This window comes from Rana temporaria, chromosome 4 (assembly GCF_905171775.1).
Source record: "Rana temporaria chromosome 4, aRanTem1.1, whole genome shotgun sequence".
Lineage (NCBI taxonomy): Eukaryota > Metazoa > Chordata > Amphibia > Anura > Ranidae > Rana > Rana temporaria.
Window position 1 is genome coordinate 170,315,524 of NC_053492.1, and position 24,229 is coordinate 170,339,752.

A 24,229-nucleotide genomic window follows, 5' to 3' on the forward strand; every position below is an offset into this window, starting at 1 on the left:
CATGTTGTGGCCCTCGAATATAGAGTTTATAAGGGTAAAAACAGATGGTGGGGAGGGGATATAATGCCTCCTCACTGCCTATCATATGCCCTCTGAAGAACAATCCAACGCAAATCGATCTTCAAAGGGAAACGAAAGTGTAAACAAGGCCTTAAACAGATTTCCCATCACTTGCTGCCATGTAGATTCAACAGGAATTGAGAAGTTTGACAATTTAAAGGGAAATCTGCTCTGATGACAGTTGTCACAGGAACAACTGTCTCCATTAGAATGCCCTTATATTGCTCTTCTGGTGCCAATTCAAAATTTTCCATATATACTTACATCAGTTTCCCATTACACTGATAATCAGAACAATAACAGGGACACATACCACAAAAAATAAATAAAAAATCTGACAGTGGTTCAAAACGCTCACCATTACATCCAAATCTAAAAAAAAAATACATTTAAAAAAAGTTGCCTTTAATTATGCTTAAATCTGTGTCAGAGTTCACTATAAAATGTGCATAGACTCATAGCTAGATTCACAAAGACCGCCCTAACTTTGCGGCGGCATAGTGTATCGTATTTACACTACGCCACCGTAAGTTAGCGAGGCAAGTACATGATTCACAAAGTACTTGCCTGCCAAGTTACGGCGGCGTAGCGTAAATCGGGCGGGCGTAAGCGTGGCTAATTCAAATTAGCGTGTTTTATGTTAATGAGGGGTGACCTGAGGTGATTGACGTATTTTACGAACGGCGCATGCGCCGTCCGTGTACATTTCCCAGTGTGCATTACGGCAAAGTACGCCACATGGTCCTATTGGTTTCAACGTGGACGTAAATTACGTCCAGCCCTATTCACGGACGACTTACGCAAACGACATAACATTTTCAAATTTCGACTGATACGCCAGCCTAAGTCTTTCTGAATCCACCTATTAGTGTAGTTCATTAGGCCTAATAATCAGTATATATAACATTCACCTAAAGAATCCCAAATTCTACGGTACCCCGGGGAAAGATGACTTGTCTAGACTTTGCATTATTTGCACTGGCTATGAAAGCAGATTTATTCGCTTTAAATTATGTTTTTTAGAACAAAAAAAAACATAGATGACACCATTCCGTTCTGTTTAACAAGTGAATGAACCTGTTACATTGAAAGTGTTATGAATGAATGAATGAATGAAAAACTTATAAAGCGCGGCACATGCGAACTGAATCGCCTGTGGGCGCTAGTTGTTCGTGTCTCAATGACATCAAAAGAGCAGAGTCTTGATCCGTCTTCTGAAAGTCAGGTGGTTTTCCTCCAACCGAATGCTGGTTGGTAAAGCGTTCCATAGTCTAGGACCTTGAAAAGCAAACCTTCTTTCTCCTTTGGACTTGTATTTGGTTTTTGGTACCTTGACCAGATTTTGGTCGGTGGATCGCAGAACGCGATTGGAATTGTGAGGTTCTATCTTGTCGCAAAGATATTGCGGAGCCTTCCCATGGATGCACTTATGTGTCAGGCAGAGTGCTTTAAATGCAATTCTGTCTTTTACTGGCAACCAGTGAAGGGTTCTCAGCGAAGGTGAGATTGATTCCCATGTTTTTTTCCCAGTCACAAGTCTGGCGGCCGTATTCTGTACGACTTGCAAACGAGAGATTTGGTACTTTGGGAGTCCGAGGTAAAGGGCATTTGCATAGTCCAGTCTGGAATTTACGATTGTTCCCACCACGACTGCTACGTCTTCTTTGGGGATAAATGGAGTAAGTCTGCGTAGTAGGCGCAACATATGGTGCGATCCGCTGACTACTGACCCTATTTGTGCGTCCATTGTCATGAAGGCGTCGAAAATGACTCCTAGACTTTTGACTTTGGAGCTAGGGGTGATGGTTTGGCCCAGAATGGGCGGCGGTGTCCAGGTTGTTGCCAGTTGACTCTTTCGACTGGCGTGAAATATAAGAAGTTCTGTTTTGGAACTGTTGAGTTTAAGATAACTCTTAGTCATCCAGCTTTCTATTGAAGAGAGACATTTCTCTAAACTGAGATGATGATCCTTTTTGTTGCAGATGCGAAAATACAGTTGTGTATCGTCTGCATAAGAGCGATAGAGTAGTTCTTGGCTACTGATAATATCAAAGAGAGGGCCAAGATAGATGTTGAACAGCACTGGTGACAGGGGGGATCCTTGGGGGACTCGACATGACACCGTGCGTTTTTCTGACGTGAAAGATCCCAGTTTCACTGTTTGTGATCGGTTTTCAAGAAAGGAGGAAAACCATGGTAAATCACCTTCTGCGACTCTGGCTACCTCGGCCAGTCGCATCAGTAACATTTTGTGGTCTACTGTGTCAAAGGCTGCGCTTAGGTCCAGCAGAACCAGGAGACAAGATTCTCCTTCGTCTGCGGCCTCGAGAGCATCGTCCCATATTTTGAGTAAGGCCGTTTCTGTCCCGTGTCCGGGGCGGAAACCTGATTGAAATCGATTGAGCAGATTGTGGGTATCTAGATGCTGTTGCAGCTGTTGTACCACTATTTTCTCCATTATCTTGGAGAAAACGGTTAGGCCTGTTATGGGACGGCGATGAGTTGGGTCCTTGGGATCCAGGTTAGGTTTTTTCAAGATGGGCTGGATTGTTATGTATTGTTTTATCATTTACTATGCATTACTGTCCTGGTTGCCAAAAACAACAGAGGTTGAAGGAATGTTCTGTAATAACTGAAGCACCCGTATCCTGCATCTGTCAGTTGTTGGGTTTGAAACATTTATTTAAAGCTAGAACAGAATTAAAATAAGATAAACAAATACAAAGACTGAATACAACGTTGGTTTGTTAAAAATACAATTGAAAGTGTTTTATTATATCTGTTTGGCAAGTGCATAATACAAATACCCGTTGGTCTTGAAATTCAGTTGTGTATTCTGTCCACACTTTCTGTATTATCTCAGGAAGTCTATATAGGGCATATTCACATGAGCATGCAATTTGCTGTATTCATGATTTATGCAGCATTATTGTATGCTATGGGCCCATGCACAATGGTCCATTTTGGTCCACAGCATTTAGCTGTGTGAACAAAACTAGAAAGATCTGATTTTGCGTTTCTGCTTATGAACTGTATTTTACATGTGTGCATGTAAATGTTTGTACTAAAATATACATCATACATGGACCCTATTGGCAGATGCCACTGCTCTGGGCCGACATCTAAATATTAACAATGTGTATCCACCAGTGCTGCCAATGCTAACAATATGGGTGTCTACATCTCCCCCTGAATGAGTCATTAGTGCGTCAGTGGTGCATTTACAGAATGACCTTGGCTGATTATGAATGACTTACCACAATTGTTATATGTGTACAGGAAACATTATCTGTGTAAGAACAGGCTTTAGACCTCCAGGTTACATAGCATAGACCAACCTGGAGCATGGGAAATCCACCACTTCCTGCAATATTATTATTTTCTAGGATTTACACAGTGCCAACAGTTGGCGCAGCGCATTACAACGTTAGGGCAAAGAGTACAGTTCCAATACAATTCTATGCAGAAGTAATCAGAGGGCCCAGCTCATTAAGGCTTACAATCTGAAAGGTAGGGTCAAGTGATACAAAAGGTAATAACTGTGGGGGGTGAGCTGATGGAGAAAATAAAAGTACAGTTGTAAGGTAGGATAGGCTTCTCTGTAGAGAAAAGTCTTCAGGGATTGCCTCAAAGTGGATAGAGTAGGAGATAGACAGATTTGGGTAGGGAATGCCAAAGGATGGGAGAGGCTGGGAAGAAGTCCTGGAGGCAAGCATGGGAGGAGGTGACAAGGAAGCCAGAGAGCAGGAGATCTTGGGAGGAATGAAGAAAACGATCTCGTTGGTATTTTGAGACTATGTTAGTGATGTAGCTGGGGGCCAGTTTGTGGATTGATTTGTAAGTTATTGTTAGTATTTTGAATTTAATTTGTTGGGTGAGTGGCAGCCAATGAAGAGATTGGCAGAGAGGGGTAGCAGATGCTAAGTGGTTTGTATGGTGGATGAGTCTGGCAGCAGACACTGTCTATGTCACCCAGACACCCTGGGTGGCGCATATGACTGACCCTGGGGAGATATCCTCAAGCCTAGACCTGGCACTATTAGAACTAGCTGAACCTACCCTTAGATCCCGGGTGGAGGGGATGCCCTAAGCGAGGATGGCTTGGCCCTGGACCTGGCCCGCTCGGTGCAGATCTACAGGATTCTACCTAACATGCTCCGATCTCTCCCCCCTTTCCCCATCCTTCTTCTATCACTACTCTCTTATTATTCTTTCCCCTATCTTTTTCTCTCAACGAGTTCTTTTCATCTGTGTGTAGCCTAGTGGCGACATGGTTTAGGATGCTGTTTTTCTTCTTTGTTGGCTCTAATTGGACCTATAGTTATACTGTTTAGCGAATGTGAGAGCCCACGTATACGCGTGGTCATCCTTACTCCCTCCCGGTGCAGAACATGTATCGTGAAGTGTCGCATGCTGGGTGGGGCACTGGTGGAGGCTGATTTGGCCCTCCTTCGCTGGCGTCAGTGCCGGCGGGCGACATCTTAGAGGGATCATAATGTCAATGGTTGGTTGTCTTAGGTCTAAAGGGGCACTAATATGCTCACCATGCAATATTGTAAAGTTGCAAACAGTACAGTTGTATTGTCGTTTTCTTTGTCTTGTATTTGTCTTTCAAATAAATACAGATTTTGCAAAAAAAAAAAGGAATGGAGAACTGTTCATGATATTTTGCACTATTTGTATTGCTTATTAGTACACAATTACACATAGGTATTATTACACTGGAGAATAGGGGGAAACACTGTGAACCTTTGGATACTAGTTGGCAAGTAGGTTGTTCAAACATCTTAGAGAAAGTTTCTTGTGAAAAAAAAAACATCTTAGAGAAATAACCACAGATCTGTGAATGTAGACAAATGGCCTTCTACTACAGCCAAATATTGAACATTTTGACTCTTCAGTCCAGAGCACCTGCTACCATTTTTTGCACCCCAGGTCCTATGCTTTTGTGCATAGTTGAGTCACTTAGCCTTGTTTCCACATAAGAGGCATGGCTTTTTGGCTGAAATTCTTCCATCAAGTCCACGTCTGGCCAGACATCTCTGGACAGTAGATACAGTAGGTGTACCTGGGTCCCACTGGCTTCCTGCCAGTTCTGTGCTGATGGCACTTGCTGGACAATTTCCCTTCTGGATGTCAAAGTGAAGTAAGCATGATGTGTCTTTTCTGCTGCATTAAGTTTTCTTGGCCAACCACTGCATCTATGGTCCTCAAAATTGCCAGATCAACAATGTTTTCAATGTTGAGAAATACAGGCAGATATTAAACCTCTTAATGACATACAGCCAATGTCATTAAGAACTATCTATCTTCAGTCTTCTTGGGATAAGTGACATAAGGATTTGAGGCAGCCTACGTCCACAGAAGATATGTGTATATGTCTCTATGTGTCTATGTCTCCAAGATGTTTGGAACAACCTACCTGCCGAGTTCCTTCAAAAAGTCTGTGCAAGTGTACCTAGAAGAACTGACGCTGGTTTGAAGGCAAGGGGTTGTCACGGAAAACATTGATTTGCGTTAGCTTTTTATTCTGTTCTCTCACTTTTCATTTTGTAAATTGATAACAATATATATATATATATATATATATATATATATATATATATATATATATATTTTGTTATTTTTTTTTTGAAAGCTTAACAGCATTTATTCACACCTTGAACACACCTATATAAAAAAACACACGCGCACATACTTAGATACACATATACACTGAATGTGACTTTTCCTGAGAACACCATGGCAACCTTTAATGTCTTGGCGTTCTGAAGGAGATATAGAAGGGCAAAATATTCTTTAAATATTGTCATAAATGCAAATAAATTCTAATCCCAAGCTGTGAACATTGAAATTTATCCACTTAATAAAGACGCTTACATATGATAAACTCCCTTTTAATTAATATCTAACTGTTACCTACACAGAGTCCAGCACAGTGTCATTTTCACAGCCAGAGAAACCCACCTAAATGCTGAAATTTAAAGCCCCAAAAAATGACCAATTTAAAGAATGAAGAAACACTGTTTCCATGGAAACCTTTGTCTGAGGATAAATTGCTATAATTTAAAAAAAATGAAGGCCTTAACTTGTCTAAAACATCTGCAAAGATTGCACAGAATGGTTGTATATAAAGCAGAGACATAAAGCAGTGATTATTAACTGCTAGCAGAAAAAAAAAATTAGGACAGCTGGGACATATTCTTCATTTTTTGTACTACAGAGGAGTCCTGAAGAAGAGTACAACACAACAATGCTCATAACCAACTCAAAGGAACACCAGGGAAGAGGTTTTGATTTGATTTCTGTGCAGTGATGTGACCAATCTAGTCATTACTAGTACTGAGTATTTGAAAATGTATACAATTGATTATTAGATTTTATAAAAAAAAAAAAAAAAAAAAAAAAAAAAAAAAAAAAAAAGAATGACCCTTTCACTATGTTAATTCCATACACTGCACATGCCAATGCATATGGAGACTGCCACAGCTGAGCTTTGCATCAGAAAATGTTAGTTGCCTGGGTGCCATCTGACCCTCCGAGTCACAGAATCAGCTAGCAGCTAGTTTGCATATAGGTACTTGTGACTTTTCTTGACATCTTCTTTATCTGCACACTTCTGCTGTGCCAAGTACTTATTTTACTTAGAAAATCGATCAAGAGCTACTCAATAACTCATCCGGCAATCCTCTATTTCATTACAGTACTTACTACTGGATGTGCTTATGCAAAATGATAAAAAAAAAAGACATACATACAATAATGCCCCTTGTAATATGTTTGCTTAAGTCAAAACTTGGCAAAAGCAAACATTACAAGGGACATTATATGTTTTTATTATTATATGATTTTGCATTAGAATGTCCAGTAGCAAGTACTGTGATGAAATAGAGGATTAAGGGGATTGAGCAGCTCTTGTTCTGTATCCCATACAATATATTTTGGCACACTTGGTGGAGTAAGTGACTGAGCAAGGGGCACACATGAATCACCTTCCAAACAGTTAGTTGGTCAGTTATGAGCCAACCAACTAGAAATTGCTCCAGGTGGTTGGCAATCACAGCCCCAATATGTCTGTCATAACTATATCCATGTATCCATGGCTATAGATCAGAGAGATTTTGCATAATTTACTAAAAGGTTTTAGGTAGGTGTGAAGGCATAATGTAAAGCAAGAATGCTTTCAAAAATGTATATTTATATTTTAATTGTTTATTTTTATTAATTTACTAAATTCAAAGTCAGCGAACAGAACAAAAATCAAAATCAAATCAATAATTGAAATGACCATCCGTTGGCTTCAAAACAAAAACATTTCTTCTAGGTACACTTGCACACACTTTTTGAAGGAACCCAGCAGATACTTTGTCCCAAACATCTTGGAGAACTAAAAAGGTTTTTGAGCCGAGTTGTTGAAAAATGCAATTTTAAAGGCGCCACATCCCTTTTAAATACTGTACATAAATATATAGAAATGTTTTTTTGGGACTTTAAAAGCACGTACACAACAAATTTAACAAAAAATTGAAAATTTATTGATAGAAGTTCATATTTAGAAAGCATAAAATATTCACAAATAGATCAGTACAATATACCAACAGTAGGTGCACATCTGATTTCTCTCTACATGTTTACGGCTTCTTCAGGAGATCGTTTACAACACACACTGTATATGAACTGATCACTACAATAGAAAAATACTAATCAATAACAAGGAAAAACACAATGAATAACACAAGATATATACAGACTTTGAACGAAAAAGGACACCCCATGCTTTGATCATAGTGCCAACCTGTGCACTTAAGAATAAAACCTCTATTGATCGTGGGAAGATGTATAGGACCATTTGGGAGTATCAGAGAAGGAAAATAAACTGGGAGGATCTATAGAAACATCTGCATTGAAGGTAAATACATGCATCTAAAATGGTTGTCCCTCATTAAAAATTCAAAAATACAAAAAGGAAATTTTTTTAAAAGGAAGCCTACCTTTATATTACCCATGCCCCATATGAAGTTGGAATACACAAAAGCTTCAAGAGCACCATCAGAAAAGGAAACCATCAGATGGGAAAAAAGTATTAAGTATTCCTTAACCACTTTAACCCCAGACCATTTTGCTGGTCAATGACCGGGCCACTTTTTGCGATTCGGCACTGCGTCGCTTTAACTGACAATTGCGCGGACGTGCGATGTGGCTCCCAAACAAAATTGGTGTCCTTTTTTTCCCACAAATAGAGATAACTTTTGGTGGTATTTGATCACCTCTGCGGTTTTTATTTTTTGCGCTATAAACAAAAATAGAGCGACAATTTAAAAAAAAAATGAATATGTTTTACTTTTTGCTATAATAAATATCCTCCAAAAATATATAAAAAAAATTGCAATAAGCGTTTATTGATTGGTTTGCGCAAAAGATATAGCGTCTACAAAAAAGGGGATAGTTTTATGGCATTTTTATAAATATTTTTTTTTTACTAGTAATGGCAGCGATCTGCGATTTTTATCAGTACTGCGACCTTATGGCGGACACTTTGGACCCTTTTGACACATTTTTGGGACCATTGGCATTTTTATAGCGATCAGTGCTATAAAAATGCATTGATTACTGTAAAAATGTCACTGGCAGGGAAGGAGTTAACACTAGGGGACGAGGAAGGGGTTAATTATGTTCCCTAGGCCTGTTCTAACTGAAGGGGGGTGGGACTGACTAGGGGAAATTACAGATCGCTGTTCATACATTGTATGTGTAGCGCCTGTGTACTTTATAGTACCGGAGCCAATTAAATTTAGAGGGAGATGAGAGTATAGTTAAACTCTGATCCAAATTGTTAAGTGCAAAACAGGGACTCTGTCTCAGCTTGGCTGTGCTGTAGGCTATTCTGTTACACTGGGGTGTTCTTCCAACCCCGGTGCTGCAAGTGGCAGCAGTGGAGTCAAGGTTTGGGTGCCCTTTCCCAGCATCCAATCAGGAGGGTTTGACCTTGCTGTGCATGTTGGGGAGGGGTATTTATGAGGCAGATGCCATTGGTTCTGTGTCTTTTTCTTCGAGTGTGGCAAGCACCTTCAGGGTGACCACATCACGGCGCCCCGGCGTTATGGCCTACCTGGCCGGGGTGTGCGTGCCACACGGTGTTGCTGGTTTCGGGACCATGTTGGCCCAGAGCATCTGAACAGCGACGGGGACCCAGTGAGTGACTGGGTCCCCACCTTTGCGGATCCCAAGCTGTATTTGCTGTTCAGCAGAGAGTCCGTCTGAGGAGCGCCATTGAGAGGCTGGCGGTCCAAAAGGGCCTCGGACAAACCACCAGGGATCAAGGTAGCCGGACACTGAGGGATTGATCACCTGTCAGTCGGTACCTGGGCGACAAGTTGAAGGAGATCCAGGCGTAACTCATCTAAGTAGGATTATCTCCGTAAATACCAAATCAGAGAGGGCCTGTGGCAGGGGTGTCTCTCTGAAGTTCACCAAGGAGGGTCTGTGGCAGAGACTTTTCCCTAAGTTCCTGTTCACCAAGTAGGGTCTGTGGCAGAGACTTTATCCTACAAATGTTCGAGTGAGAGAGGCCTGTCCGGGTATGCTAAACCCACTCCGGCAGGAGTGGTGCAGAGAAAGTGTTACGCTTGGGAGCAGGACTGTTTCCTATCATCACGCCTGAATCTGCTATTCTCCTTTCTTCTTCAAATTTACTTTCCTCACTACAAGTTATTGTTTTTACCCGGCTGGGTAATAAAGAGCACAGCAAAGAGCACCTGTTGTGGACATTCCTTTACTTCTACTAAATGCAATACGCATCATTCAACCCTAGGAATTCGGAGGAGCCATGAGGTAAATGTGCCACCCAAACAACCAGCAGCTTCTCCGGGGATAATGCTACATATGAACATGCGATCAGTAATTTCTCCCCCTGAAAGGACCAGAAGCTGTGTGTTTACACACACAGCTCCCGGTTCTTGCTCTCTCGCACGCGTGTCGGCACCAGGGGCGAGCAGGGGGCGCGCGCCCCTGGTGGCTGATATGCAAAATCACGTAATATCACGTGATTTTGCGCAGCCGAGCCAACCTGCCGCCGTAAAACTGTTGCGGCCAATCAGCAACTGGTTAAATTAAACAAAGTCTAAACTTACAACATTGCCAAGTATAGATGGTAAAAAGGGGCTAGGTAGATCTTCTAAATACCCATTTGTAACGGAAGCACTTCAAACACGGTCAAGTATATAAACCAAATTTATTTGCCAACTGTAAAACGGTTGGTGTGGTTTACTACATGAAATGTGTTTCCAACGCATTTTATGTTGGTAAAACCAAAAGACCCTTCTTTCACAGAATAAGAGATCATGTCACCCTCTTAAACAAAAAGAAGATGGAAAACACCAATCAGTAGGCACATGGGGCTTTTTCATGTCTTTGATGATTCCAAAATGCATTTTTTTTGCATTGGAACATGTACCAGATTTTGACAGAGGTGGAGATATTGACAAAATACTCCTCCAACAAGAATCTAAATGGATACATACCTTATCTGCTACTATCCATCCAGGCCTCAATGAATCTCTGAGCTTCAAGCCATGTTATAGGGATATAGCCATTGTAAATAGAGAAATTTCTCTATGATACTCCCAAATGGTCCTATACATCTTCCCACGATCAATAGAGGTTTTATTCTTAAGGTTGGTACTATGATCAGAGCATGGGGTGTCCTTTTTCGTTAAAAGTCTGTATATGATCCAGGATCTGGATCATGCTCAACGAACATATGACTGCTATCCTTCATGACAAACTAGATTTCTTCAAAGCTGTCTGGGATCCATGGATCAACTATTTGTCATATGATCCTAGGTCTCTTCTGATCTAGATACCGGATGTTTCATTGGCTGGCACGGAGATACTTTCCCCCTCATACCATTTATGTTTTTTTTTTTTTCTTCTTCTTCTGATTTTACTACATTTATTTTCCTTGCTTAACTTATAGTAATAGGTTTGGAATACCTGTATCTTTGACACACGGTCCCAATACCTGACCTGATATTCTATATATTGGGAATGGTGTTGGGCCCCTGTAATTCGTTTTAATTTATTCATTTTTATCGATGATAATACTGTTCTGCCTTTCCACGCATTTGATTGTTCAATTACTGCCTTGAATTTTGTTGGCCTTGACATGTGTTTTGTTAACTGACTTCTGATTGATTGGCATACTACTGTGTATGCCGAATGGTGAAATCTACTGAGAATTCTACATTGTATACGTAGACTACCACCATATATATTACAGTCAAGGATACGTTCTGTGTATGTTTTATACTGCTTTTGATAATATGGCTTCCTTATACGATTTCATTTGTTCCGTTTTGTTGTGTGGAGATTGAAAATGCCTTAATAAAAATATTGAAACAGAAAAGTCTGTATATATCTTTTGTTATTCATTGTGTTTTTCCTTGTTATTGATTTGTATTTTTCTATTGTAGTGATCAGTTCATATACAGTGCGTGTTGTAAAAGATCTCCTGAAGAAGCCGTAAAAGGTGAAACATGTAGAGATAAATTAGATGTGCACCTACTGTTGGTATATTATACTGATCTATTTGTGAATATTTTATGCTTTCTAAATATGAACTTTTATCAATAAAAGTTCTATTTTTTGTTAAAATTGTTGTGTATGCACTTTAAAAGTCCCCAAAAAAACGCTTCTATATATATATATATATCTTGGAGAACTAACCACAGATCTTCTGTAGATGTAGGCTGCCTAGAATCCTTTTGTCTCTTCACGTAATTCCAGACAGACTGAATGATGTTGAGATTAGGGCCTTGTAAGGGCCAAAACATCACTTCCAGAACTCCTTGTTTATCTTTTAGCTGAAGATAGTGCTTGATGGCACTGGCTGTATGTTTGGGGTCTGTGTCCTGCTGCAGAATAAATTTGGGGAAAATCACATGCCTCCATGATGGTATGGCATAATGGATAAGTGCCTGCATGCAATTATCAGCATTGAGTATACCACTGATCAGGCAATGTTTAGGACCATAGACGCAGTGATCGGCCAAGAAAACTTAATGCAGCAGATGAAAGACATCATGCTTACTACACTTACTTTAACCTATCTACTATCTATCTGTCTGGAGAAGTCTGGCTAGAAAAAGAGGTGTTCATGGAAGAATTGTAGCCAAAAAATGCCATACCTCCAACATGTTAACAAGGCTAAACTATGCATGAAAACAGGAACTGGGTGCAGAAAAATGGCAGCAGGTGCTCTGGACTGATGAGTCAAAATTCGAAATAGTTGACTGCAGCAGAAGGAAGTTTGTTCACAAAACAGCTGGAGAGCAGTAAAATGAGTGTCAGCAGGTAATAGTGAAGCATATGGTAGAGGTTCCTTGCAAGATTGGGGCTTAATTTATGCAAATGGGTTTGAAGATATTGTCAGGATCAATGGTGTCCTCAATGCTGAGAAATACAGGTAGATACTTATCCATCATGCCATACCATGAGGAAGTTGTGTGACTGGCCTCAAATGTATTCTGCAACAGGACAACGACCCAAAACATACAGCCAATGTCATCAAGAACTATGTGCAAGTATACCTAGAAGAATTGAAGCTGTTTTGAAAGCAAAGGGTGCTCACACCAAATATTGATTTGATTTAGATTTATCTTCATTTACTTTACATTTTGTTAATTGATAAATATAAACTATTAACTCTATGTGTGAAAACATTCAAATTTTACAGCATTTTTTCACACTTGCTTAAAAAGTTTGCTTAATTGTGTATATATTTATATATAGAGGTGACTTAATAAAGCATTTGTGGCACCTTCTGGCATTATGGCAGCATTACGAAGTCCACTAAATTCATGAATACCTTGTAATTTCTGACACATGCAACAAAATTCCTGTGTGGCATTTTTACATTGTTTTTCTATGGTCGGCAACAAATTCATTAATACCGCATATTGGTGATAAGGTAAAAGTGGTGGTAAATAAGCCCTATTCCATGTTGGAGTAAATTGTGTCACAGACAAAATTCTGTCTGAGGCAGAAAATTCATACACACGTTAGCGACAGAGTAACACCAACAGAGTGTCTATGAGATGCTTTATGAATTCCAGGCATAATACTTAATTTCCACATCTTCAAATCAGTCAGGGGTTCACATCTCCAATCAGTCAGGGGTTTACATCTTCAAACAGTCAGGGGTTTTCACTTACCTTTGATTCAGGCTACAAATAGCTACAGCAAATAACAAGGAGAGTATTTATAGCATTCGGTCCATGCAAAATGCATGACTGAATGCTTTCATGCTGGCAATTTGTTTTTCATTAACATTTATTTTATTCTCGACTCTGACATTTAGTTTGCAAAAGCAGTGCATATCACAAACAAATGCGGCTTTTTAGTAAAATATTGTTCATTCTTTTTGTTTTGGCCTTCATTTTAGGTGAACTGTGCTGCAGCACATTTGCAGCCACATACATGGATTCTAGTCATTTCCGAGGGCGGCATTGTTGTTGGTGATAACAGTCAAACATGTCTGTTTGTCAGCACAGCAACATGTAATCTCCACTGGAAGAGCATGTGGAAGTGACAACACAGGAGAACAATTAGAAGGCCGGTTATAGAATCATTAGATATTTGAATGAAAGCTGCAGACTGAGGAGTCTTACATGTACGAGAGAAATGTCAGAATAGGACTGGGTGGCAAGTGGTTAAAAATATAGCGAAACTCAAAGGCAAGACCCCCCCCCCCCCCCCCATTATGAATAGCGTAAAGGAGGGTTATAACCCCTGTCGGTTTTTATTTTTTGTTTGTTGCCATCTGTGTCCTTTTGGGGAGATTTCTCTTCACTTCCTGTTCCATAGCCATAACAGGAAGTGGGAGGAAATCCCTGCAAATAAGGGAAAGCCTTGAACCCCCCACAAGTCAACAGAATTAGTGTCCCCTTCTATTACTTTTCTGGAAACAAACCCAACCCAATTTGGGATTTTCATTTACTATCACTTTCAATGATAATGGTACACAAGACAAATAGAGAGGATGCATTTCTATAATGGGGGGCAGAGATAGCAATAAACGCCTGACAGGCTTTCTAATCACTCTCCACTCCAAACAAAAAAAAATGGTTTAAAGCTTATATCAGATTTTAGTAAGTGGGTTTGGAAGTTTTCTATTTCCAGATGACTAACATATACTCTATGAACTGGTAGAAGCTCGTATTTTTTTCTTTTTAACTACTGAGTTTTGATATACTCAGCTAAAATTATTATTTTTCTTGCCTTGAGATATGACAGACAGCTGCCATCTAGCTACAGTAGAATCCCTTGCAAAGAATAAAGTAAAGTTAAATCTCTGGGCAACAATAATGCCCCCTGAAGAGATCATTCTCATACAAAATACTAAAAAGGAAGGTACAATGGAGAGGCGAGATGTATAATGAAATTCTTCAGAAGGTACAAGCCAACAGATGAGAGGTTTGAAATGATTATAACTTACTGAGTGCTAACAGTGGATGAATGCAGTGGAGAGGTAATATCCATGTCACATGTAAGTCTAATGCCGCATACACACGATCGTTATTCATGTCATGGAGAAAAAAAAAACAAAGTTTTTCTCAGCATTGATCACTATAAAGGGGAAGATGCTGCTTGTAGGACCCAGTGTGAAAGGGTCCATTGAGATGCATGGAGAGCGTTTTATGAGCGGTTTAATAGTGCTATTTTTAACGCTAAAACGATGTAAACACGATTCAGTGTGAAAGGGGTCTTAGGCCGCGTGTACACGATCGGTTAAACCAGCGGTCATCAACCCTGTCCTCAGGGCCCACTAACAGGCCAGGTTTTATGTATTACCTTGGGGAGATGCAGACTAGAATACTGCAGTCACTGAGCAGCAAATGATATCACCTGTGATGTATTTCAGTTATCTTGCAAACCTGGCCTGTTAGTGGGCTCTGAGGACAGGGTTGATAACCACTGGGTTAAACCGATGAGAACGGTCTGATGGACCGCTTTCATCGGTCCAAAACGATCGTGTGTGGGCCCCATCGGTTATTTATCCATAGGTTAAAAAAAAGCAATCTTGTTTTAAATTTAACCGATGGATACCTAACCGATAGAAAAAAAACTATCGTTTGTAGGCACGTCCATCGGTTAAAAATTCACGCATGCTCAGAATTAAGTCGACGCATGCTTGGAAGCATTAAACTTTGTTTTTTTTAGCACGTCGTTGTGTTTTACATCACCACGTTCTGACACGATCGTTTTTTTAACCGATGGTGTGTAGACACGACTGACCATCAGTCAGCTTCATCAGTTAACCGATGAAAACGGTCCATCAGACCGTTTTCATCGGATTGGACCGATCGTGTGTACGCGGCCTTACTGGAAGGCCGCGTACACACGGTCGGTCCAAACCGATGAAAACGGACTGAAGGACCTTTTCATTGGTCCAAACCGATCGTGTGTGGGCCCCATCGGTCAGTTATCCTTCGGTCAAAATTTTTTGAACTTGCTTTAAAATTGAACCGATGGACGCCTAACCGATAGGTCAAAACTGATCGTTAGTATGCAAAAGCATCGGTTAAAAACCCGCGCATGCTCAGAATCAAGTCGACGCATGCTTGGAAGCATTGAACTTCATTTTTCTCTGCACGTCGTTGTGTTTTACGTCACCGCGTTGGACTTGATAGTTTTTTTAACTGATGGTGTGTAGGCACATCAGACCATCAGTCAGCTTCATCGGTTAACCGAAGAGAACGGTCCTTCGGACCGTTCTCATCGGATGGACCGACCGTGTGTACGCGGCCTAAGACTTTTCTTATCTGCCTGATATCAGCAGAGAGAATATAAATAGATTAAAGAATAAATCAGTTTTTATTTTTATTTTTCCTTACCTTTAACAAATCTTTTATACCCAATGTTTAAACAATTTAATGGCGGAGTCACTGCATAAAAGTATTGCATTTCAGCCAACAACTTTAAGATACAAAGTAGTATCATAGGTGAGACAAAGTGGTGTTTATTCAATGCACATATTTAGCTATGTGGAAACTATAGGAATAGCTGCAAACAAGTTCTTCTCAGGAATTCAAACAGTTTACATGCCAAGAAACTATGCTAAAGTTTCAACTTGCCTTTGACAGCGAGATCCAGGAAATAAGCATCTTGAAAGCAAACAGTGACTTCTACTCAAAGAATATAAAACCAGTAAATGTATTGTTGATTTTAAAATTAAAATGATTGAGAGTTGCAATTTTAGTTTTACCCAGAAAATTAGGAACCCCTAACAGAAGTGGGATCAATACATGCTTTTGGGTTTGTCCAGAATGTTAAATGTTGTTATTCACAATAAGAATTCACACACTTTCATGGTGTAGAAAATGTTCACATGATCAAAACTACATTTTTATTCAAATTTAAACCAATACAGATATAAAAAGACACATCTAATGCTGCTTTGCATCCAATACATAGTGAAATATATTTATTTAAATTAAGAAGTGTAAGTATTTGGATGACTTTTGCAGTCCCTGTACAGCAGAGCTGTCCATTCTATACTCACTGAACAAAAGGCAGAACCTTTTCCAGGTTAAACAGTCCATAGCATATAGCTATGTACAGTATATATTATAGCTGTGTGTTTAGCTGTATGCCTTGAGCATACCTACTAATATGACTGAATATAGTATTCATATCCTTACACCAGTATCTTACATTGGATCCATAGTCTGCCCTAGGCCAACTGCAGTGCTCGTCTTAGAAACCAGATTGTATCATAAAAAATAAAAAAAACACTAGGGGAAGCATATGCATAGACAGTACATATAGAGGCACTTTGGCTTTACACCAAAGAAATATTTTATCCAGAGACCTGTGTGGAGCTATGTGAAAGGGTCCATTTTTCTTGCAACGTTCCTCATTCACAGCTGCTTTAAAAAATGCTTGGAAGGGTCTTTTCAAAGAAATTTTTTTTTTTTAAATTTATTTAAAAAAAAAAAAGAAATGTACCTATTAATTTTAACACATAGAGACGTCTGATTAAGAGGTTTAAAATGAAGTAGAAAATTAATTTAAAAATATAGATATAAAATCTATAAAACAAAAAGTAAGCTAAAAAGACAAAACTTGTTTTTTTTTTACTTTTGGATGGATAGAGTGGAGATGGATTAGAAATAGATTCTGGTGCCAACCAGGGATTCCCTCAATTTGGAGGGATTTCCTATCACTTCCTGTTTTGGCTATGGTACAGGAAGTAAATAGAAATCTCCCTAATGGCACGCAGATGGCAAACAAAAAAAACATGGCAAGGGTTATAACCCTCCCTTACTCTATCCAAAATGAAAAAAAAAAATAGGTTTTGCTTTTAGTTCTCCTTAACCTTCTATTGGACCAACATGAAGAGTACAGAGGTAGGTCAACAGCTCTATATCAATGGCAAAAAGCAAAGACATATTTATTAAGCGGCAACTTATTAGTTTGCAGATAAATGGCTATGAAATGCCCTTTGTCATGTTCATTGCCATATCCAAATTACAAAAAATGTTACGTACAAACCATTAAAGAGGAGTTCCACCCAAATTTGGAACTTCCTCTCAATCCACTCCTCTCCCCCTTACATGCCACATTTGGCATGTAATTTTTTTGGGGGGGGAGTGGGGGCTTCAGCACGAGTGGGACTTCCTGTCCCACTTCCTCCTTCCTGTAGGCGACTAAGCTTAGTCGCCTTCAGGAAGTGGCTGCTGTAGGCGATCGCCTAGGACACGTCACAGGTCCTAGGCGATCTCCTGGCCAATTACACGGCGCGGCGCCGGGCCGCGCCGCTCGCGCATGCGCAGTGCCGCGCCGCTCGCGCATGCGCAGTGGGTGCCCGGCCGTGAAGCCGAAAGCTGTCACGGCCGGGTGCCCACACTGAAGATGAAGACGCCGGCCGGGGAGGGGGGGAGAGGAGCGGAGCCCCGGCCGGCGCGTCGCTGGAGCGCTGGAGCAGGTAAGTGCCTGTTTATTAAAAGCCAGCAGCAACACTTTTTGTTGCTGCTGACTTTTAATAAACATACAAATGGCTGGAACTCCCCTTTAAGCTAATTTGTTTTGCTCTACATGTGCCCAAGGCAATTCATTTAGTTTATCAATGACCTAAATCTCTATGGAGAACCCCCATGTTTGATATTACTCACTGTCAAGTAAATTCATTACATACTTTTTACTCTGCAAATGAGAATTATAGACTTAAAGTCTATTTGCATTAGTATTCACCCCATACACATGCTGGGGAAGTTCCAAACTTCACAAAACATACATTGATCAGGTCTATGTTGACCGGCTTTAAAAATATGCTATGGAAACATCAGCTGCGGTGCCGACATCACTGGACTCCAGGACAGGTAAATGTCCTATTATTAAAAGCCAGCCGCTGCAGTATTTTTTGGATGGACCTCTGCTTTAATTACATTTCTACAAAGGAAATTCTGATCATCAAAATGTTTAATTCAGAGCAAACAAAGCACTGCAAGAATTCCAGGTTTTACTGTTGACAATGTAAATTCAGCATCCAGGTTTTAATTATACCATGAAACATTTACAAGACCGCTTACAAAGCTTACACTAGAATATACAAGCATGGTAAAGTAAGAATGCCAACCACAAATATTCTAGCTGGGCCTATAAACACTTCCCTTGCCTAAGTTCTGCTATGGGTGCCTGCATGTCCTCTTATGGGATAATGGGTAACCTAATCCATTAAAATACATATAATGGTTACTAATAAAAACAATCTTCTATAAGCAGGTTTTATGCAGGATAAAAAAAAAAAGATTTTGCCCATTGGCTGCAAGCCCTGATCGAATGTTGGTTCTCCAGCATGACCGTTCGACAGAAGCCAGTGGCTAGACTGGCTTCTGTTAAACAAAGAAGAGTACGCATGTACCAAAAGTTAGCTGGTTCCTGCTAAACTGGTCAACTTTCAGTACATGTGTACCCAGCTTAAGAATGACTTTGCATATATTTGCCATAACCTACACAGGTAAAAACATTGGTATATCTGTAGATTTATTGATTCAGCCCTGTTGATAGATTCCACATGGCATAATCCATCAAAGAGTTTATGCATTATATATTTAACAAAAATAAGTTAAAACATTTGGAGTTGTTAGGTAAGCAAAGTCACTCACCTTATATACTTGCCCATATGTGCCATTTCCAACAAGTTCAACCAGTTCAAAAATTCCAGCAGGATCCTAGAAAAACAAGAAGGAATAAAGTTACAGAAAACATTAGAATGTTGAATAGAATATTTACCTTCAATACCCCTTTTAAGAAAAAGTCAGGCAGCAATGTTTCAGAGCCAGGTAGAAGTACAACGCTGCCTCACTTTTGCTTATAATCTCCTAACACAGGGGTTCCCTAAGAGGTTCATGAATGAGTTTAAGGAGGTTCATTGAGGGTCAGATAAAAAAAACACAACAACATTTACATTCAATATACAAACTTGTCCAAATCAATAGTTTCTAATGGAAAGAAATAAAAGTACTACTCATAGCGCTGACCACAAATCATCTATTGACTCATTGCTGGCCCATGTTCACTATTCAAAATCTGTATCATTATTCTCTGCACAACCGCCATTTTGTGCCACTCCATGATAGCAAGTGCCCATTCTCATTTTCTAGTAGTAGTAGCAGTAGTAATAGAAGTAGTCTCAGGAACTGCAGAAAGTGCAGAGAAGGGCAACCAAACTGATAAGAGGCATGGAGGAGCTCAGCTATGAGGCAAGATTAGAGGAACTGAATCTGTTACCTATTAAGAAGAGGAGATTACCCACTTCAATACAGGGCATTTTCACCCCCTTCCTGCCCTGGCCAATTTTCAGCTTTATAGCCTTCCTCTGATTCCTAAAGGGGTCCATGACTCAAAAAAAGGTTAAAAACCTCCATCCTAACAGATCAGAACATTTTAGATGTAAGAGCAACAAATAACATTATAAAATATAGTACATGTGTCAGATCAGCACTAACAAACAAGCAATTAAATATTTTGAAAAATGAAAGCTGGAATTTTGTACTTTAACATAGCCTTGGTTAAAAAGGTTTATGGGTGGCAATATCCATCAGAAGACTTGACAGAAAGTTAGTGCCGACAACCTGCTACAGCCTTCATGTATTTATCCCTTTATGTTTTCCAAAGCTCTTCTATGAGGCGGCCTCTCAGACAATCGATAAATATTACAGAGCTCTCCACCTAGTTCACATGGTCACCTGATCTCCACAGACACTTAAAAATGGGGTCCCTATGGAAAAGGTGTACTGCCTTGTGACGTAGACTCCATCCAGTGCCTAGTGGGTCCTCAAACATCACCTGACCAGGAGCTACTCTCAGGGTAACGCACAAGACCTTCCTGGCCTCAAAGATCTCTCTAGCTTCCTGTCTCGTCATCAATAAAAGGGCACCAAAACTTTCCAGTTGGCGCGGACAGTAAACAGCACTGGCATCTTGCAGAAGCAGGCAAGGTCAGAACTTTACATTTTATTGCAAACCAAGATTGGCTTGATCAGGAGAGGATCTAGGGCCGAAACAACTAATCGATTAATCGACAACTAATCGATTATGAAATTAATCGATTACAGTTTTCATAATCGATTAATTGGCCAATATCATAATGGGGTTAAAAAAAAAAAATTAGTCCTTTATAGTACAAAAAAGCAAATCGCTACTGTAAATATTACTTTCACTGTCCCACAGTAAAAAAATGAACCCCTTAGAGTAGCGATTATTTGCTCTTTTTGTACTTATTTTTGTTTTTTTACCCCCATTATGTTACTAAACATCTCAGGCCGGGGTTCACGCCTCAGTTTTTTGGTGCTTTTTGAAGAAACACACTACAGTCCATTTACATGTTTTCCTATGGGACACGTTCACATCCATGATTTTTTTCAGCTGCTGCGTATTTGGAAAGGGCAAGGACTTTTTAATGCAAAAATGTGCTATTTTGTTTTTTTGGGTTCAATATACTTCAATGGAGAAGCTGCAGAAAAGCATGTAATGTGTTTTTGCAGCAATTTGTGTTTTGTAATCTGCCCAACAACAAATTGGCCTAAAAAAAAAAAAAATGCAAATTATTTTTTTTTAAAGGCTATTATCCGATTAATCGAAACAATAAATCGGCCAACTAATCGATTATGAAAATAATCGTTAGTTGCAGCCCTAAGAGGATCCAAAATCTACTTTCACCTCCACTGGATGCTTTAGCTCCATTTCAAATGAGACATTTCCTTTGGATCTCCAACATACGATATGCCAGGCCACTTCCCCCTTTCGAGTCCCCTTGCCCTTTGTTGATATTGCATTATCTGTATGATCTTTCAATGTCTTTATTACTACTGATTTTTATTACATGTCCTGTAAGCCTTAAGAAATTATAAAAGCTCTTTTATGTAAAGCAAACTGTAATTTTTATTTGCTGTGCTGACCCTTAAAATACATTTCTGCTGCCAAATCATTCAGATTGTGTCAGTGATAAACGAACACACTCCTTACAGTGTCACACTGAAGAAGCAGATGAAGGACATTGCATGGCAAATAGAACAGCTTTCATCCCTTATAGTGCAAGAGGTCAGGTACTGTCACGCTACAGGAAATTCTTAGACATGTGCAGATTTCTTCCAGTTTTGTGTGGATTAAGCCAAAAATCGCATAAAAAAAAAAAAAGAGAGAATGTTTTGTAACAACAATCCAAACAACACACTACTACAGCTTATCCACGCTTCCAAAAGCTAGTTCTCGCTACATAATGATGAAGTTAAGGTATATACACAGGGCCGCATTAACATAGGGGCTATTGGAGCTGCAGCTTCAGGTCCCTTCCTCAAGATAGGCCTCATTTGCCCAAAATAAATAAATAAATAAATAAAATAAAAAGATTGACATCGAGGATTGTAGCTCCGCGACCAGGGGTCACAGAGACCCCAGATTAGGGAGGTAGGTTGATGAAGACCTTCCCCACCACTTGTTAAAATATGGTATTATCATGTATGGTCTTGGAGATACGCGGCTGCTTGCACAGCCTGTCAGAAGCTACATACAGAGCGGCAGGGCCAATTTAAATACAAACTGATACTCTACAGCAGACTAGGGGGATGAGATCGGAGGGCTTATAATAATTTTTTGTATATTACTTATGGTAATCAACCCCTTGCCACCCAGGCCAATTCTGACACTTCATGTAAAAATCATCATTTTTTTTCTAGAAAATTACTCAGAACCCCCAAACATTATATATATTGTTTTAGCAGACACCCTATGGAATAAAATGGTGGTCTTTGCAACTTTTTACATTACACAGTGTTTTTTTTTCAAAAGAAACCGTTTCATTCATTAAAAAAAAAAAAAAAGTTATTTTTTTGGTATACTAAGCAATGCTTAATCTTTTTTTTACAGGTTACATGTTTAGAGTTACATAGGAGGTCTAGTGCTAGAATTATTGCTCTCGCTCCAATGATCGTGGCGTATGTAACCTGTGTGTATTTGGCTTTGATACTAGCCAGTGCCTTACCAGCCACTGACTAGTATCTCTCCCCAGCCTGTCCCCACACACCCTCTCACCTGCTGACATGTGGATGGGGGAATCTCTCCTGCAGTGTTGTGTTCTGCCTGTGAATGCAATGATCAGTGTTGATAACTATAGCTGGCAGCTCTGATTGTTTTGGGAAAAACCTGACAGGATGGTTGTACTCCAAGTCAGTTAATAGGTTGACTTGTTTAAAACCAGCTAGCCCATACATAGATCGGCTATGGCTGGTCTCTGCTTAATTGGCTTAATTTCAATCCATGTATATATATATGACCACTACGCAGTCCCTAAACATCCTTCCACAAACCTTTACATTTTTCCTTCCCAGATTTCTTTATCTCCTCGCCTGTACATAGTGCCCGCTGTCATACTCTCCACACTTCTCTCCTGTACATACTGCTCACTGTCCTACTCTCCACACTTCTCTCCTGTACATAGTACCCACTGTCATACCCTCCACACTCCTCTTTTGTACATACTGCTCACTATCATACCCTCCACACTCCTCTCCTATACATAGTGCCTACTGTCATACCCTCTACACTTTTCTCCTATACATACTGCCCACTGTCATATCCTCCCCACTCTTCTTCTGTACATACTGATCACGGTTTTACCCTCCACACTCATCTCATGTACATACTGCTCAGTATCAAACTGACCACACTCCTTCTCCTGTACATATTGCCCAATGTCATACCCTCCACACTCCTCTCCTGTACATACTGCCCACATTCATAAACTCCTCTATTGTACATAGTGCCGGCTGTCATACCCTTCCCACTCTTCTCCTGTGCATACCACCCACTGTCATACCCTCCTCACTCCTCCCCTGTACATACTGTAACCCAACTTTACCCTCCAAACTCCTCTCCTGTACATGCTGCCAACTATCTTTCTCTCCACATTCCTCTCCTGTACATAGTGCCTTCTGCCATACCCTCTGCACTCCTCACCTGTACATAGTGCCCACTTTTGGACCCTCCACATTCCTCTCCCTCACCTGCACTTTTATACCATCCATACTCCTCCCATACGCCTCTTACCCACAAAAACAGTTCTTTAAAATTATACTGAATATCCTCAATGTTACCAGATCTAGAATGGGCACACTTTTGTTATTTCAACTAAAGGAAATCTCAGCCCTCATATTTGTTCTGCCCCATTATTTATACTCATTTAAATTTTTGATTACCACTGTGATGTATAGAGGAACATAGGGGATCTCAGCTACTCTAAATATAGCACTTATCAAAAAATATTTTCAGGGACACTTTTTTTTACATGTTGGCAACTGTGCACTTAGGCACTGCCCAAGGGCCACCGGGTCAGTAGGGGGCCCCCATGAGAGGCTCCTGGGATCCTGGGATATTAAAGCGGTAGTAAACTTTGCTAACATTAGTACTTTAGTACTAGGCCCTGAGGTAGGTTATGCCACAATGTACAAGAACGCACAGCATATTAGCACATTAGGGTACACTTAAATTGTCATACTGAGCCCTCCAGTGCTGCGCTGTGATCATTTCAGTGGGGCCCAGGCGCTTCCATCTTCACCTGGTCTTCCTTCCGGGTTCTGTGCCTTTGGTCACTTGCCTTGGCCGGGCTGCG

General features: G+C 40.1%; 1 protein-coding gene across 25 annotated transcripts in view; it reads right to left on the reverse strand.

The window, feature by feature from the left end:
- Positions 1–24,229, reverse strand: part of TNIK (TRAF2 and NCK interacting kinase) — a 392,046-nt gene that overhangs the window by 282,084 nt on the left and 85,733 nt on the right. For all 25 annotated transcript variants that reach the window (XM_040349342.1, XM_040349345.1, XM_040349341.1 and 22 more), the window contains exon 2: positions 19,227–19,292. In XM_040349342.1, coding sequence (XP_040205276.1) covers positions 19,227–19,292 — 66 coding nt within the window. The remainder of the gene's footprint in view (positions 1–19,226; positions 19,293–24,229) is intronic.